At 46.8% G+C, this 16,201-nt stretch overlaps 1 protein-coding gene across 1 annotated transcript in view; it reads left to right on the top strand.

The window, feature by feature from the left end:
• LOC311310528 (acyl-coenzyme A thioesterase 6-like) overlaps positions 1 to 16,201 on the top strand; it is a gene marked incomplete at both ends in the record, with an annotated part of 30,110 nt that overhangs the window by 9,369 nt on the left and 4,540 nt on the right. The window contains 1 exon segment of the mRNA XM_084440037.1: positions 13,016 to 13,173. Within this exon segment, the coding sequence (XP_084296163.1) occupies positions 13,016 to 13,173 (158 nt within the window).

Below are 16,201 nucleotides of genomic sequence, written 5' to 3'. Positions count from 1 at the left end.
GTAAAAATGTGAACCTTACTTGTTTGTGTCTTCATAGCTGGCGCATGACCTCAGTGTGGGCCCTTTGGCCCCGCTGGTAAACCTCATGACGGGGAGGGGGCTGAGGGCTTGGGTCCTCATTTTGTGGTGGGGTCTTGACTGGTTCTCATTCTTATCAGCTTTGAATATATATCTTGGCAAACATAACAGAATGATGTACAAGGAGGGGACAGATACCTAGTGAAAGTACTATTGGTTGCTAGTAAAAAGACAATAATGAGGGCTTGGTATAAGGTGGAACCCCCAACCAAGGAGCAGTGGTGGGTGTTGTGGAGGAGATTTATGAGATTTATTTATGCATTGAGGATGCAGGAAGGAAAGTTTGAAGGGAGATGGGAAAAATGGATGGATTATAGAAGGAAGTGTGATTATACCACTAATATTAAAATTGTCATATTTGAGTAAGAGAAAAAAGCTGCATGGATGGAAGTACCCATAAGCTGTTATTGTAAGTTTTTATGTTTTATTGTATTGTCGTTGTATGGATGGAAAATGCTAATAAAGATTAAAGTAAAAAAGACAAAGAATATGTATCTTGGCTATGCACACACCAACAAGGCAGCCGTCACGCGCAGCGCCTGCCTCCAGTCTAGCCCCTACCCTGCTGTGCGCCAGGATGAATGAGTCATGCGTGGAGCCAGGCCACCGTGCCACTACACTTGTGATGAGCATGTCGGCGTCACATATGATTTGGGTATTTATAGTGTGCACATTTTAGCGATTCACATAGACGTATTCATTCACTGATGGTGCCCTTATGTGGGTGCAGTCGCCATCGCCGTCACCTCTTTGGAGTTCTATCTCGGCCAGTAGGCCGAGTAGCGCCGGATTAATTTAGGCTCGCATTACGCACAGGAGGACTGTCATTTATATGCTTACCAAACAGCAAACAGGTCCACATGATCACATATTAATGACAATCTAATTGGTCAATTATTGCCGTTTGATGGAGTGCCTGCATTAGGTGTGTGACATATAGCGCGGAAAGGTTTGGGACAGCGCATAGGTTAAGTTTGGGGAACAAATCCATATCGGACCATGAATGAGCCGGTTAGAGGACACGTCTAATCTTGCATTGCGATATATGTTTGTGCTGAATTGGGCTATTAGCCTACATGATTGTGCGTTCAGAAACTGTCGCTCTTACTCTCTCCATCAAACATTGTAATTCACCGACGCACCACCTGCGTCGCCAGTTCCCCCTGTGTTCAAAAAGGGTGTAGGAAACCGTGTAAATCGGTACGGCAACCTGAGAGGTGTCCTACAAAAGCGTGTAGAAAGGCGACTACATTTTCGCCCTTTCGGCTTGATAGATCGCAATGTGGGGGGGGGGGGGGGAAATGGCGTACGCCTGAAATCGCGAAAAAGACCGTGTAAAATATGGCGTACCTTAATGATAAATGAGGCCCCAGGAGAGTAACCAGGTCATCATCAACACTGAGCTGGTCAGGGACGAGCAAAGCTATGCTAGGGAGACTTCTGATGGTAGAGCTGTCAGTGACCAGGTGGAAGAGCCAATGTGTTAGGTTCTAGCGGAGGAGGACCCAAAAGCAGACACGAACGGCTAGGAGGTGAAGCCCGGAGGCGTGTTTATTGTATAGGGGCCAGGCAGGATCAGGTCAGTGAGACAGCGAGGGTCAGGCAGGGACATGGTAGTCAGACAGGCGTGGGTCAGGCTGGAATGTGGTAGTCAGACAGGCGAGGGTCAGGCAGGAATGTGGTAGTCAGACAGGCGTGGTGTTCAGGCTGGTACGTGGTAATCCGGTCAGGCAGGGTTCAGGCAGTGGCTGGGAGGTCAGGCTAGGAAGAAGGAAACAAAAAGTGTTAGGCAGGGTTCGGCTCAAGGCAAGTTAAGTCACAGCTACAGGCGTGATACCCACTAGTTTGGTCAACGATCTGGCGCAGACTGGTGTGTGGAGCGGCTTTTTATCCTCGTGGAAATGGGTTGATGAGCCCCAGGTGCGGGATCTCTCGTGGCTGGTTAGGGAGCGGCGCAATCACAGAGATGAACGGCAGGTGTTGGTTGGGAGCGCACCCCTCTCGAGTCCACTGCTGATGTGCTTGCAGTTCCCTCTGCGCCCTCCGGGAGGTGCTCGGGGACTCATCTTCAGGGACAGGGCCAGGCTCCGAGGCAGGGACAGGTTCAGAGATAGGGACAGGCTCCGAGGCAGGGACAGGTTCAGAGATAGGGACATGCTCAGAGACAAGGTCAGAGACAGAGTCGGGGGAAATGGACCGGCAAGGCAGGTGTGGCGGAGCCGTGACACAATGGACCGGTCAGATACTGACAACCTGGGCGTTCATAGTAAGGTATCTTTGGTACTTCTGTACTTTTAGGGTACAGAACTTTGTACTTTGGAAAAGCTACTCAGATTTATTTTTCCACCATACACTCTCTTTCGTGTCTTTGAAGCTGGTTGGTTATATGACAGTTTCCCATGTCTTTACACAGTCCTTTGCATTTTTATTGAACACTGCGAGGTCCTTTGAGCTGCACTGGTTGGGTAGTAGAGGGCAGATGAGGCAGTGCTGCATTGTCTGCTCCTCTTGTCCACATTCACAGATGGTTTGGCCAGTTTCATAGCCCCATCTGGCCATGGCAGCTTTGGATCGCCCTGTTCCTGTTCTCAGGCGGTTTAGTGTCTTCCACTGGACCCATGGTGCTTCTGAGCCTGGAGGGAGGGCTTCAGAGGGAGGGATACCCATTTCAATGGGAGGGGGGTCGTCCTCAAGCCTTTTAGTCCATAGTTGGAGTCTTGTTTCTTCCCGTGATGTTGTTAGGGGCTGGACATGGCTGAGAAAGCTTCTCCTGGACTTCAGCCGTTGGGCCGGGGGTACGCGTCCGTAGAGGAGGTGGCGTTCATCACTGGTGGCCTTGGTCATCTCTGCTCGGCTGGTTACTTCCCGTCTCACATCAGCGGGGGCAATTCCAGTGAGGAGGTGCAGGTTGTTTATGTTGGTGGGCTTCAAGCAGCCAGTGATTAAGCGGCAGGTGTTATTCAACGCTGGGTCTAGTTTCTTGGCATGGGTTGATCTCTCCCAGACAGGACATGCATATTCTGCAGAGGAGAATAGCGTATCACAGGGCCAGAGCAGTAGATCTTAATGTGTGCGCTGTGGCTCCCCATTTGGAGTTGGTCAGCTTCCGGAGGATGTTATTTCGGGAGTTAACCTTCAGTTTGGTGTTCTTGACATGTTCCTTGTAGGAGAGGGTGCGGTCCAGTGTTACACCAAGGTAGACAGGGTTGGTGCAGTGCTCGAGAGGTGTTCCAGACCATGTGATGTTAAGGGGTCTGTTTGCTTCCCGGTTCCTGAGATGGAACGAGCAGGCTTGAGTCTTCGCAGGGTTTGCGTGTAGGTGGTTGCGCTCGTATTAGAGGAGTAGCTCATCTAGGGCTGAGGTGAGATTCGCTTCTACAGCTTCAAACGTACTCTCTTGGGATGTTACACAGAGGTCGTCAGCGTAGATGACCGCTCAGTGTTCTGGTCCATTGGCTGGTCATTGGTGTAGATGTTATATAGTAGTGGAGCCAGCACACTACCTTGAGGCAATCCGTTCCGTTGTCGTCGCCAGCGACTTTGCTTGTTGTTAAGGACAACATAGAAGCGCCTATCTTTCAGAAGGGCTCCAATGAGGTCTGTAAGTGCCAGGTCTTTGGTATTCTCCAGGATCTTTTTCAGGAGGAGGCGGTGGTTTACAGTGTCATACGCGGCAGACAGATCAACAAAGACGGCTCCTGTCACCAGTCCTTTCTGGAACCCGTCTTCAATATGTTGTGTGAGATTCAGAAGTTGACTTGTTGTGGATTTGCCAGGTCGGAATCCAGCCTGTTGAGGGATGATGGCTGGTTCAGTGACTGGGGCAAGCCTGTTGAGGATCAGGCGCTCGAACAGCTTGTACGGGTGGCATAGCAGGGAGATTGGGCGGAAGCTCCTTGCATATGCTGGATCTTTACCGGGTTTTAGAAGAGCGATGATTTTAGTTTTCCTCCAGATCTTTGGGATGTTTCTTGTCAGCATGCAGTTGTTCATCAGCTCAAGGACCCACTTTCGTGTCAGAGGTCCAAAGTGCTTGATCTCCTCTGTGAAAATATTGTCCAGGCCGATGGCTTTGCCAGTTTTAAGGGCTTTGATGCTGATGTTGAGCTCTTCAGGGGAGAAGGGCTCAGTCAGTCCAGTGTTTTGGGAGTACTGAAAATGTAATTTAATGTTATTTATTGCTCTATAAATGTTCTTAGCCGGTAGACAAACATACTCCAGGAGCTTGCTCGATCGCCTCGTTGAGAGGGGTCAGGGAAGAATTTTTACAGCTCACTTATCTGGCCCCCGGGTGATTACTGTTTTTTTGCTTCCCTCTGGAATATGTAGGGGTGGGATGTCTGCCCACCTCCCTTGTTCTCTGTAAAGCGCATTGTGTTGCCTCTGGGTATGAAATGCGCTATATAAATAAAGCTTTGATTGATTGATTGATTGATACTGATGTCGGTCTACCTTTGGTCTTGGCTGTCTGGTGGTGGATTTCCCATTGAGCAGCAGCTGATGCGCAACTTGGTTGGCCGTGGTGGTATACTGTTGCTGTCTTGGTGTTGGGGGAGAAGACGACAGCCTTCACGCGGCCTCCCCTGCGAGTAGCAAGAAACGGTGCAAGACCGGCTCGCGAAACTAATGTCGCCAACACTTTGAAGCCAAGCTAAGATGTCCAGAGGCCAAGCCGAAAGCCTAAACACTTTGAAGCCAAGCCGAAAGATGTCCAGAAGCCCAACAAATGGCAGTAGCCCACCAGCCCGGAACAGGAAGAGAGGCCAGCATATCTCTAAATGTTGAAGAACTGTCTGCAACTAAAGAAGAACTTGTTGCCCAACTCTGCAGAAAGTATCAGTGTGATATTCTCTGCCTTCAAGAAACCCACCGTGGACCCAAACATCCCCGCCCTCGAGTGGAAGGCATGACCACCCTCATAGAAAGACCACATGAGAAACATGGAAGTGTCATGCTCGCAAAAAATGGGACAATCGTTGAATCAACATCAAAGAGCGATGAAAACAACATTGAGATCCTAACCGCTGAGCTCAGAGGAATTACCATCACCTCCGACTACAAACTGGTCAGGGAGAGCGCTCAGCTGCAGCCAGGACCAGCTTTCCAGGATATCAGGTGAGAGGAGTGCCATGTCTTGAAAATGATGACTAAAAATTAGCACCCTAAGGATCCTCTACTGCAGGGCGTTTCAACGCAGGCCCTGCTGTTGGTGCTATTTTTCAATTCACTTGTAATAGATTAATTTATAATAGATATAGTAATATGTTAAATCTTGACTTGATTTGTATGTATTTTTGTTATGGGCCGATTGTAAAGGTTCTGGAGTTGCTGTTGTTTGTCTCCAGTGATCTTGCTGGCCTGGTTGACCATCTGAGTCAGCTTGTTCCTGAGTCTAATTGAGAGGTTCCCATACCGGGAGACAATGTTGAAGGTGACAACACTCAGTAAATCATTTCACACTGCATAACCAAGGGTTAACCTGAGCCCAGGGCGATACAATTCACACTGCAGCTCTACTAGCCCTGGGTTAAATGTCCATTGGAACACGCAACCAGGGACGTGCTGGGACGAAAAAACAGCCATGGAGTGTGACCCAGCCGCCTGATTTCATTTTGTTGACCGGGGGGGGGTTCTAGCGAATTGTCGACAGGGGGGGGGGGGGGTGGGGGTACCGCGGGCCAGGCCTGTTCGCCTGTCGGCCACCTAGCGGCCGACGGCCGTTATCACCGGCGGCCGTTCTGTGATTCTCCAGAACCTACAGATGGCCAGCACGGCCCTGCACGCAGCTAATGTTTACATTCAAATGACGAGTGACTACTTAAGAGCAAGCAGCAACATGAGCCAGCAAGCCCTAGGCTAAAGTCGGGGTTAGCCCAGTTTAGAATGTTCCAGGATGGTGAAAGCTTTCTTAGCCTGGGGTTAACAAGGTTCTAGGAATGTGTTTATCACTGGGCTAAGTACAGTGTGAAAAGCCCTAGTGAGTGACCTGTAGACCATGGTCAGGGTGTGTTGGCGTTGAAGCTCCTTAGTTTCCTGAGGAGAGAGATTGTAATAGTGGGATTTATTATTTAGTAAACGCAAGTGTCAACATGAAAAAGTGAGTGCATGACACTGAGAGCTAACAATTCAGCACAGGTTGCGCAATTAACTAACCAGTCCAAAATGGCGGTGGCCCAGCTCAGCATCTGTATTGGTTCCATAGCAGAATGAATAGGAGTGTCCCTTCTTGGCATTCTATACTCTTTGGTCCCAATGTCCATCCTAGGGACTCACAGAAGCGTCCCAGATAAGTGCGTGAGGGCTAGGCTTCTTTATGCTCCCTTATCGTACGAAAATCTATCCAATGTTTCAAACGTTATAACAGTCACTGCCCACATAATTCCATGAGTCCTTTAAACGCTAGTGCCTATGCTATTATAGGGTCATGGTCAGACATTGTTCAATGTTTTATTATGTGTTTGGTATCATTTTAAAGGAGACCCTCTTAGCTTTTTAGGTCTTTTAGTTCTTAGCAAGCCCAGTTGTGAATCTTTCTGATAAATATTGAGGTCACTTGAGCTCTTCAAACCATCAATATCACACATTTTCCCACAATGTTTGCCTAAACTATATACTTTCTTTTAGCACTGGGGCATCTAGGAACACCATGGACACAAAACATAAAAAACTGGAATACTCACAGGACTCTAAAGATTCAGGAAATGTATAATATACCCATACTATTTCATTGTGAGAGGTGATTGTGAGCTTTAAAGGTGCTCTGTTGGATTTACTGCACTTTTTGTAAAAAAAAAAAGAAAGAATCCAATATATGCAATAAATAGGTCCAGGGGAGTCATAACTATCTGTACAGAAAATATAACCAACGGTGTAGTGCCTGTGGAGCAAATGCAGAATTTATTTTTATTATGAGCGAAGCCGACCCGGCGCTGAGCCCCACCCCCTGAACAGCACCATATATAAGAGAGGGGCAGCGTCATCTTGATGGATGTTTGAGACATGGCCGTTGGGAATAGGCCTATATAGCTAACGTTAGCTGAACATGGCTGAGAGAAGTTATAGTCCGGGAGCAAAGACACCACGGTCTTCGGCTAAAAAAGAGTCAGACAAAAGAAGATCACGTACACAAATCAATATTGGGCTGGCTTTTACTATCTGGAGAGAGGTTGGAGCTACTTTGGGCATCAAAAGCGACTCGGAGCTCGCCTTTCTTCTCCTCGACGCGTAAGTAGCTAAATGCAGGTCCATATGCAACGTTAGCCAGCCCTAGTACCCCTAAAATGTTAGTTACCATTAGGGATGAGACGGTATGGATTTTTGCATTACGGTACGGCATCTAGTTACACGGTACGGTTTACGGTATTTCACGGTATACAGCATTTCACCTCCCCAACACACATAAAAAAAACAAGTATTTTACTTTGAAGGAACTACAGTGCACACATGATAGAAAATACACACTATTGTAATTAAACTCAGTTTATTAATAATTGTATTATATTAATTATATTAAATTACAAAATTAACTGTTGCAAGCAACTTGAAATGTGAAGTTATAGCAGCGCATTATTGTGTAATACCGTAAACGTAATACCGTAAACACAGGGAATGTCACGGTTCTAATACCGTGGACATTTTATACCATGGTTCACGGTTTTACAGTATACCGTCTCATCCCTAGCTACCATGTATTTCTGTATTATACATATATACACTATATTGCCAAAAGTATTCACTCACACATCCAAATAATGACAGAGTGGGGTCAGCGGATGCTGAGGCGCATAGTGCACAGAGGTCGCCAACTTTCTGCAGTCAATCGCTACAGACCTCCAAACTTCATATGGCCTTCAGATTAGCTCAAGAACAGTGCGTAGAAAGCTTCATGGAATGGGTTTCCATGGCCGAGCAGCTGCATCCAAGCCATACATCACCAAGTGCAATGCTAAGCGTCGGATGCAGTGGTGTAAAGCACGCCGCCACTGGACTCTAGAGCAGTGGAGACGCATTCTCTGGAGTGACAAATCACGCTTCTCCATCTGGCAATCTGATGGATGAGTCTGGGTTTGGCGGTTGCCAGGACTTGTCTGACTGCATTGTGCCAAGTGTGAAGTTTGATGGAGGGGGGATTATGGTGTGGGGTTGTTTTTCAGGAGCTGGGCTTGGCCCCTTAGTTCCAGTGAAATTAATGCTTCAGCATACCAAGTGATTCTGGACAATTCCATGCTCCCAACTTTGTGGGAACAGTTTGGGGATGGCCCCTTCCTGTTCCAACATGACTGCGCAACAGTGCACAAAGCAAGGTCCATAAAGACATGGATGAGCAAGTTTGGTGTGGAAGAACTTGACTGGCCTGCACAGAGTCCTGACCTCAACTCGATCGAACACCTTTGGGATGAATTAGAGTAGAGACAGGCCTTCTCATCCAACATCAGTGTCTGACCTCACAAATGCGCTTCTGGAAGAATGGTCAACAATTCCCATAAACACATTCCTAAACCTTGTGGAAAGCCTTCCCAGAAGAGTTGAAGCTGTTATAGCTGAAAAGGGTGGGCCGACGTCATATTAAACCCTATGGATTAAGCATGGGATGTCACTTAAGTTCATATGCGTGTAAAGGCAGATGAGCGAATACTTTTGGCAATATATAGTATATTCATATATATCCATAGGCCTATATGGAGTGAAAACGCCCACTTGTTTATATCTGATATGCTGCACCACTGCCCCATCTAGTGGCCAAAAAAAGAAAAGAGAAATCGAACTGAGCACCTTTAAATTAGAAGGACATTATTACTTAAAAACGAACTAGACCAAAGCCAATTAGGTCACAAACTGGTGTTTATACATTTGTTTAAATACACAATAAAAATACAGGATAATAAGGAATACCACAGTGAGGTAAGGAACTACTTGAATACTATAAACAACATTATAAATCACATTGACATTCGCATATATTTAGTCAACGATATTTAATCCACTATACAACTTAGATGGTGCTAACAAGGTTAACCAAGTCCAGAATCACCACACTGTGTCACTCATCAAACTGCTCGTCTCTCTCGTCATCTGGCTCTGCAAGTTTAAAGTCAGGTTCTGGATCATCCTGCAGTGTTTGTTTACTGCAGGTATGTAACCTGCATGTCAGTCTTTTTGACCAGCTCTTCTGCAACAAAAGGGGAGAGTTTGAGTCCAGCCAGCTGCCACCATAGAGACTGTCTCTTCATGCATAGCAAAATAGTAATACAATAGGTGCTTAAAGTCGCACAGAAACTGACATTTGAGATCATCTAACTTCCATAGTTTGACGTATTTCCGACGCAAACAAGCTATGAGGTTGGGACATGCGTTTAGAGGAATTTGACAAGTGGACGGGTTTTAAGAACTTTAGACAGATTCGATAGAAGGATGGCGTTGATTGACAGGTGAATGTCGTGAGACTATTGGCCTAAAATCTAAGGTACCTGTTGTCGTCATTGCACGTGACCTTCCGTTTTCCAGGAAGTAAGAAATGATATACTTTGATATAAGATTACAACAAAAGTAAAATGTTGATTTTTTTTTGGCATACATCGTTGAATAGGTGAACATTATGACCAATTATGTGAACCAAAATGGGACAGAATGCTTTTTTCATTTCAGTGCGACTTTAAGAGGAAGGATCCGGTTAGTACTTCTTGATCAGGTGAGTTTTGAGCCTGTGGCGAAAGATTGGCAGCGACTCTGCTGTCCTGACGTCAGTGGGCAGTTCATTCCACCACCAGGACAGAAAAGAGCTGTGACCATGCCGATCGACCGCAGGGGCCTCGGTCTGACGGGGCAACCAATCACCCTGAAGTAGCAGATTGTAGTGATTGGGGGGGGGGGGGGGGGGGTAGGGCTTGACCATGGCCTGGAGGTAGGAGGAAGATGTTCTTTTCATTGCTATGTAGGCTAGTACCAGAGTTTTAAACTAGATGTGAACTGCTACAGGGAGCCAGTGTATAGAATGGAGAAGAGAAGTTGTGTGGGAGAACTTCGGGTGGTTGAACACCAGTTGCAGCTTTCTGCACAAGTTCCAGAGGTTTACTGGCTGCTGGGGCCCCAGCAAGGAGAGAGCTGCTGTAGTCCAGGTGGGAGATGACCAGGGCCTGGATGAGCACCTGTGTCGTTTCATCAGCGAGGAAAAGGTGAATCCTCATGATGTTGTAGAGCAGGAATCTGCAAGAGCATGTAACGGATGTGATATGTGCCGAGAACGAAGATTGGTCATCCAGCCTCACATCCAGATTTCTTGCAGTCCGAATTGGTGTCACCACTGTGTCGTCAATGGTCACAGTCAGGTCATGGTGCGGGCAGCACTTCCCCTGGAGGAACTGCAGCTTGGCTTGTTCAGGTTGAGCTTCAGGTGGTGTGTCACCATCCACTCAAGATATCAGCTAAGCATGCAGTAATATGTGCCTCCACTTGTGTGTCAGGGGGGTGATGACAGGACCAGCTGGGTGTCATCGGAATAACAGTTGTAGGAGCAGCCATGCGAGCGAATGACAGAACCCAGAGATGTATAGAGGGTCTCAGGACTGACCCATACTCCGACTACGTGGTTCCGACATTAACCCTCTCCATGTCACCTGGCAGGAGTGATCTGTCAAGTAGGATGCAAACAGATAGAGTGCAGATCCTGTGACGCCATCAAGTGATGGTTTCTTGGTAAATGGTAAATGGACTGCTGACCCTAAAATCATTGGATGACCCACTCTACCTCCTGAGCTACAGCTTCCCCTTCTTCAGGAGGGGGTGACCCTGGCAGTCTTGACAGCAGAAGCACCCTGATACGAGAGATGTGTTGATGAGGTGGGTTAGGAAAGGAAGGAGTTTGGGCGCAATAGACTGAAGGAGAGAGGAGGGGACAGGGTCTAGGGAGCATGTGGTGAGGCAGCTAGATGTAACAAGGTTGAGGACCTTGTTAGGGGAGAGGGGAGGAAGGTAGGGAGAGGGAAGAGAAAGGGAGGGTGGAGAGGTGTGGTTGATGCGTTCAGCGTTGACCAGGGGAGGAGGGAAAGAGGATCGGTTATTGTTAACTTTTTTGTCAAAGAAGTTGGTGAAATCATCAGGGAGAAGGGAGGAAGTAGAAGTAAGGGGTGAGGTTTGGAGTAGTGAAGAGAAGGTTTCAAAGAGTTTTTTTTAGGATTGCAAGCAGAGGTTAGAGTGGAAGAAAGAAAGCAGCTTTAGAAGGGAATAGGGAGGGGGAGAAAGTGGAAAGAAGTGATAAGAAATTAAGGTCCTCTGAGTCCGACAGCCAAGGAGCAGGTGCTGTTGGCTGTGCTGGCCTGGAGTTGAGTGGACAGAGATTGCCCAGAGAAGAGGAAAGAGTAGAGAGGAGAAGATCAGTAGCAGTATCAGGGGTAGGAGAGAGAAGGTTTCAGGGGCAGGGGTGGCAGATATAACAGAAGAGGAAAGGTCAGCGGGAGAGCAAGCGGAGGTGGCTACAAGTAGCAACCATGTGGGTAGGGGGATGAAGTACAGGGGAAGAGAGAGGGAGTAGCACATGATATAGTGGTCAGAGAGATGGAGGGGAGTGACAGAGGTTAGTCTAGTGTCTAGTGAACATAAGATCCAGCTGGTTACCCGCCTGGTAGGTAGGAGAAGAGGAGAGGTGAAGGTCAAAGGAGGAGAGGAAAGAAAGAAGAGGTTCCAGTTTCTCACTCGTCACCGAGAAGGATGAGTGCAGAGCCATCATCAGGGAAGTGCGAGACTGATGTGTTAACTTCCTCCAAGAACTCACCAAGGGGGCCTGGTGGGTGATACAGGACATTAATGGTGAGCTTGATTGGATAAGTGACAGTGACAGCATGAAATTCGAAAGAGGGCGGGTAAAACTGGAACAGACAAAAGAGAGTATTTCCATTTGAGGAAATAAGCAGGCCAGTACCACAGCCCAAATCTATAACTACTAAGGCTTTGCTTGACACAGTCTTTCTTGACAAAGACGCTCTTGAAGAAGTCACTTGGTGCCTTTGGTCGCCCTATTTTTCGATCGCTTGCCGCCAGAGAGCTGCCGCTTACATGCAGGTGTGTGTGTTCATGCAAACTGCCAGGCTGCACATACCTGTCAAATGGACTAACATGCGTAGGCATGTGCAGGTTACAGACCTGCAGTAAGCAAACACTCCAGGGCTGAGTTTCCCAGAGGCATCGTAGCGCTACGTTCATCGTAAGCTACGACGTTCATCGTAGCGCTACGATGCCTCTGGGAAACTCAGCCCAGGATGATCCAGAACATGACTTTGAATTTTGGAAGTCAGATGACGAGAGAGACGAGCAGTTGGATGAGTGAGACAGTGTGGTGATTCTCAGCTTGGATACCCTTGTTAACACCATCTTAGTACACAGAGGGGCGAATTCACTAAAGCGGAATTGCGGCAGTTAATTGCACCATTACATTGCGCGTCAGTTGCTCCAGCTATGTGCTCCGTTGTAAAAACCTATTCACTAAAGACATTGTGCTAATAATATCCCAGCGCAAAGACCCCCATTCGGTGTTTGCGGCTGAGTGCAATTTGCTGCTGATATAGGAAATGACTATAAATACAGTGCATACAACTCGTATGCATATCATTGGACGATGGCAGACAGAAAAAGAAAGGTACGATTTTCAGACCGCGAACTTGAAGTCCTCACGGATGAGGTTCAAAAACATGTCTCACATCTGTCCGCAAAAAATATCACGTCTGCAGCAAAAAATCATATTTGGGGTTTAATTTCCCAAGCAGTCAGTGCCGTAGGTCTGTGTAAACACGGAAATACGGACTGCAAACGGAGGTGGAATGATTTGAAAAGACGACACACACACCCCTTGCGCCTAAAGTACTTGTACATGAAATATGTTGGTTATGTTGTAGCAAATTAACATTTGTGTGTATGTGTGTTATGTATATTGTGTGTCTTTTTGCAGTGTGTATTTCCTCTGGGTCGCGGGTCGCACTGTTCAACCGTTTGCGGTCTCAGACAGTCAGTACGCGGTACCTGGCGGTGGAGAGGGGCGAGTTCCTGGCCAGCGTTCGGCAGTGGACCGCCTTCATCATCACCCTGGGTGAGAAACATCTCCTGGAGGTATTAAAGGCAGGGTAGGCGATCATGGAGAAACCAGGAACAGGACGTTTGATTTAGAAAATCTAGACGAAAAAGTCCTCTCCCCTCCTTTCAGGCCTCCCTGTAGATATAGTATGTAAGTGGATTGACAAGCAGGTAGGCCATCCTATCCTAACTGGGCACGGTGAAATGATTGGGCAGAAAAATCACCTACCATACCTTTAAGTACACAAAATGATCATTCCTGAGAACTTGCTTCAGGATTATGCGCTTTACAATGCGCTTTACAGAGAACAAGGGAGGTGGGCATACGACCCACCTCTACATATTCCAGAGGGAAGCAAAAAAACAGTAATCACCCGGGGGCCAGATAAGTGAGCTGTGAAAATTCTTCCCTGACCCCTCTCAACAAGGCGATCGAGCAAGCTCCTGGAGTATGTTTTTCTACCGGCTAAGAACATTTATAAAGCAATACATTACATTAAATTACATTTCAGAGTAAGAGAGGCTAAAAAAGCATCATAGGAGAGACATGGCAAATACTGGTGTGTGTTTGCTATGGCCCAGGCCTAAAGCCGGAAGTGGGCTGGTGTATGTCTCTGTGTACGTGTGTGTGTGTGTTAACTAAATGCTACGACATCCACAGCAGACATGGGGGTATCTATCGGACTCCGGGAGGTCTGCTGGTGACAGTGGGGCATCCACTGGACCTGGTTAGAGGATAGGAGAGAGAGAGGCACTAGGGAGAGGGGAGGCAGAACAGGGTTAGTAGCACACAGAGCCATAAAAACCACACAGATATTTAAAACAGGCAACCTGGAGCAAGCTCCTGGAATATTGTCTAATGGCTAAGAACATTTATAGAGCAATAAATAAATTACATTAAATTAAATTTTCAGAGCAAGAAAGGCTAAGAGCATCAGGTCCAGGCCTAAGCCGGATGTGGACTGATGTGTGTCTGTGTGTACGTGTGTGTGTGTACTAAATACTACGACATCCACAGCTGACACGAGGGTATCTATCGGACTCAGGGTGGTCTGCGGGCGACAGTGGGGCATCCACTGGACCTGGTTAGAAGGTAGGAGAGAGAGAGAGAGGCACTAGGGGAGGCAGAAAACGGTTAGTAGCACACTGAGCCATTAAAGCAACACACCTGTCAGAACAGAACAAGCCTGTTTCAGGGTAACCAGCTTCTGTACACTACTTGATATACATACAGTGCATAGCAGGATAAATACCAATGTATACAGAGGATTCACAGGTAGGTTTGAGGCTGCCTTTCTGTGTCTCAAGGTCCTGGCTAGTGATTGTAGGCTAGGCCGAAATGGTAAGTCTTGAGATCTCGCTTGAAGACCTCCATTTTTTTGGCCCTTCTTAGGCACTCCCGCAGGGTGTTCCAGAGGTTGGGGGCATAGAAACTAAAAGCTGCCTCTCCGTGTTTCTTGGTCCTGGCTTTTGGAACTGTTAAAAGTTCAGTACCTGAGGATCTGAGTGGTCTGTTGGGCATGTACCTAACAAGCATGTCTGAAATATATTCTGGTGAGTGACTGTGGAGAGATTTATAGACTAGTAATAGTATTTTAAAGTCTTTTCTAGAGTTGACAGGTAACCAGTGTAGTGATTTTAAGGCTGGTGTGATGTGTGCCCTTCGTCTAGTCTTATTGAGGACTCGTGCAGCAGCATTCTGTATCATTTGTAGCTTAGAGATTGCTTTCTTTGGTAGGCCTGATAGTAGAGCATTACAGTAGTCCAGCCTGCTTGTGATGAAAGCATGCATTAATCTTTCGGTGTCAGCCTGAGAGAGAAAGGGTTGCACCTTGGCAATGTTCCTTAGGTGGTAAAAAGATGTCTTTGTAATATTCTTGATGTGGTTTTCGAAATTAAGATCTGAGTCAAGTATGACACCTAGGTTTTTAGCCTGGCAATTGGTGTCAATTTCCAGAGTTTTTAAGTATGCTGATAGTTTCTCTCTTTCAGCTTTTTCTCCAATGATCAGTACTTCTGTTTTGTCCTGGTTTAGTTGGAGCAAATTATGTGACATCCATACATTTATATCCGTAATACACTTGACAAGGCAGTCAACCAAGCTGTAGTTACTGGGTGTTACAGAAATATAGAGTTGGGTATCATCTGCGTAGCTATGGTAGCTAATGTTGTGCCTCCTGATGACACTGCCAAGGGGCAGCATGTACAGGCTGAAGAGTAGAGGTCCTAGGATCGATCCTTGGGCCACCCCACAGGTCATAGGGATCTTTCCTGAGCTATGGTCATCGAGGGTAACGAAGAAATCACGACCGGTTAGATAGGTCCTAAGCCAATTAAGGACTAGACCAGAGAGGCCACCCACTTCTCCAGTCTTTCGATGAGGATTGCATGATCTATAGTATCAAAGGCTGCACTCAGGTCCAGGAGGACGAGAACAGAAAGCTCTTTGGAGTCAGCATTAATTCTGAGGTAATTTACAACTTTGACTAATGCCGTCTCTGTGCTATGGTGGGCGCGAAAGCCGGACTGGAAAAGGTCAAGGGTACAACTTGTAGCTAGGAAATCATTAATCTGTTTGAAAACAATCTTTTCCAGAAATTTACTCAAAAAGGGAAGGTTGGAGATTGGTCTAAAATTGCTAAGAACTGAAGTGTCTAAATTGTTTTTCTTCAGCACGGGTCTCACCAAAGCAGTTTTAAGTATTGGTGGGGAGACACCTGTAGATAGGGAGTCATTAACAATGGATAAAATGTCATAGGATACAGAGTCAAAAATAGTTTTGAAAAAATCGGTGGGGTTGGGATCCAGCAGGCATGTGCAGGATTTGAGTTTGGATACTACTTTTCTCAACATTTCTGTGTCCATCAGTATAAACAAGCTCATATGTCCATTACATGGAGGGAGAGGATCTGTGAACGGAATGCATGGTCTTTCCTGGGTGATATTCCTCCTAATATTCATAATCTTATCTCTGAAGTAAGCTGCAAATTCCTCACATTTGGAGGTAGAGAGCAGGTTATCAGGTGTTTTTATGGCAGAGTTTATTAGGCTATCAATTGTTGAG

This window comes from Borostomias antarcticus (genome assembly GCF_949987555.1).
Source record: "Borostomias antarcticus genome assembly, chromosome: 6".
NCBI lineage: Eukaryota > Metazoa > Chordata > Actinopteri > Stomiiformes > Stomiidae > Borostomias > Borostomias antarcticus.
Note: the sequence above shows the minus strand (reverse complement) of the source record. Positions and strands in the feature narration are given on the sequence as shown.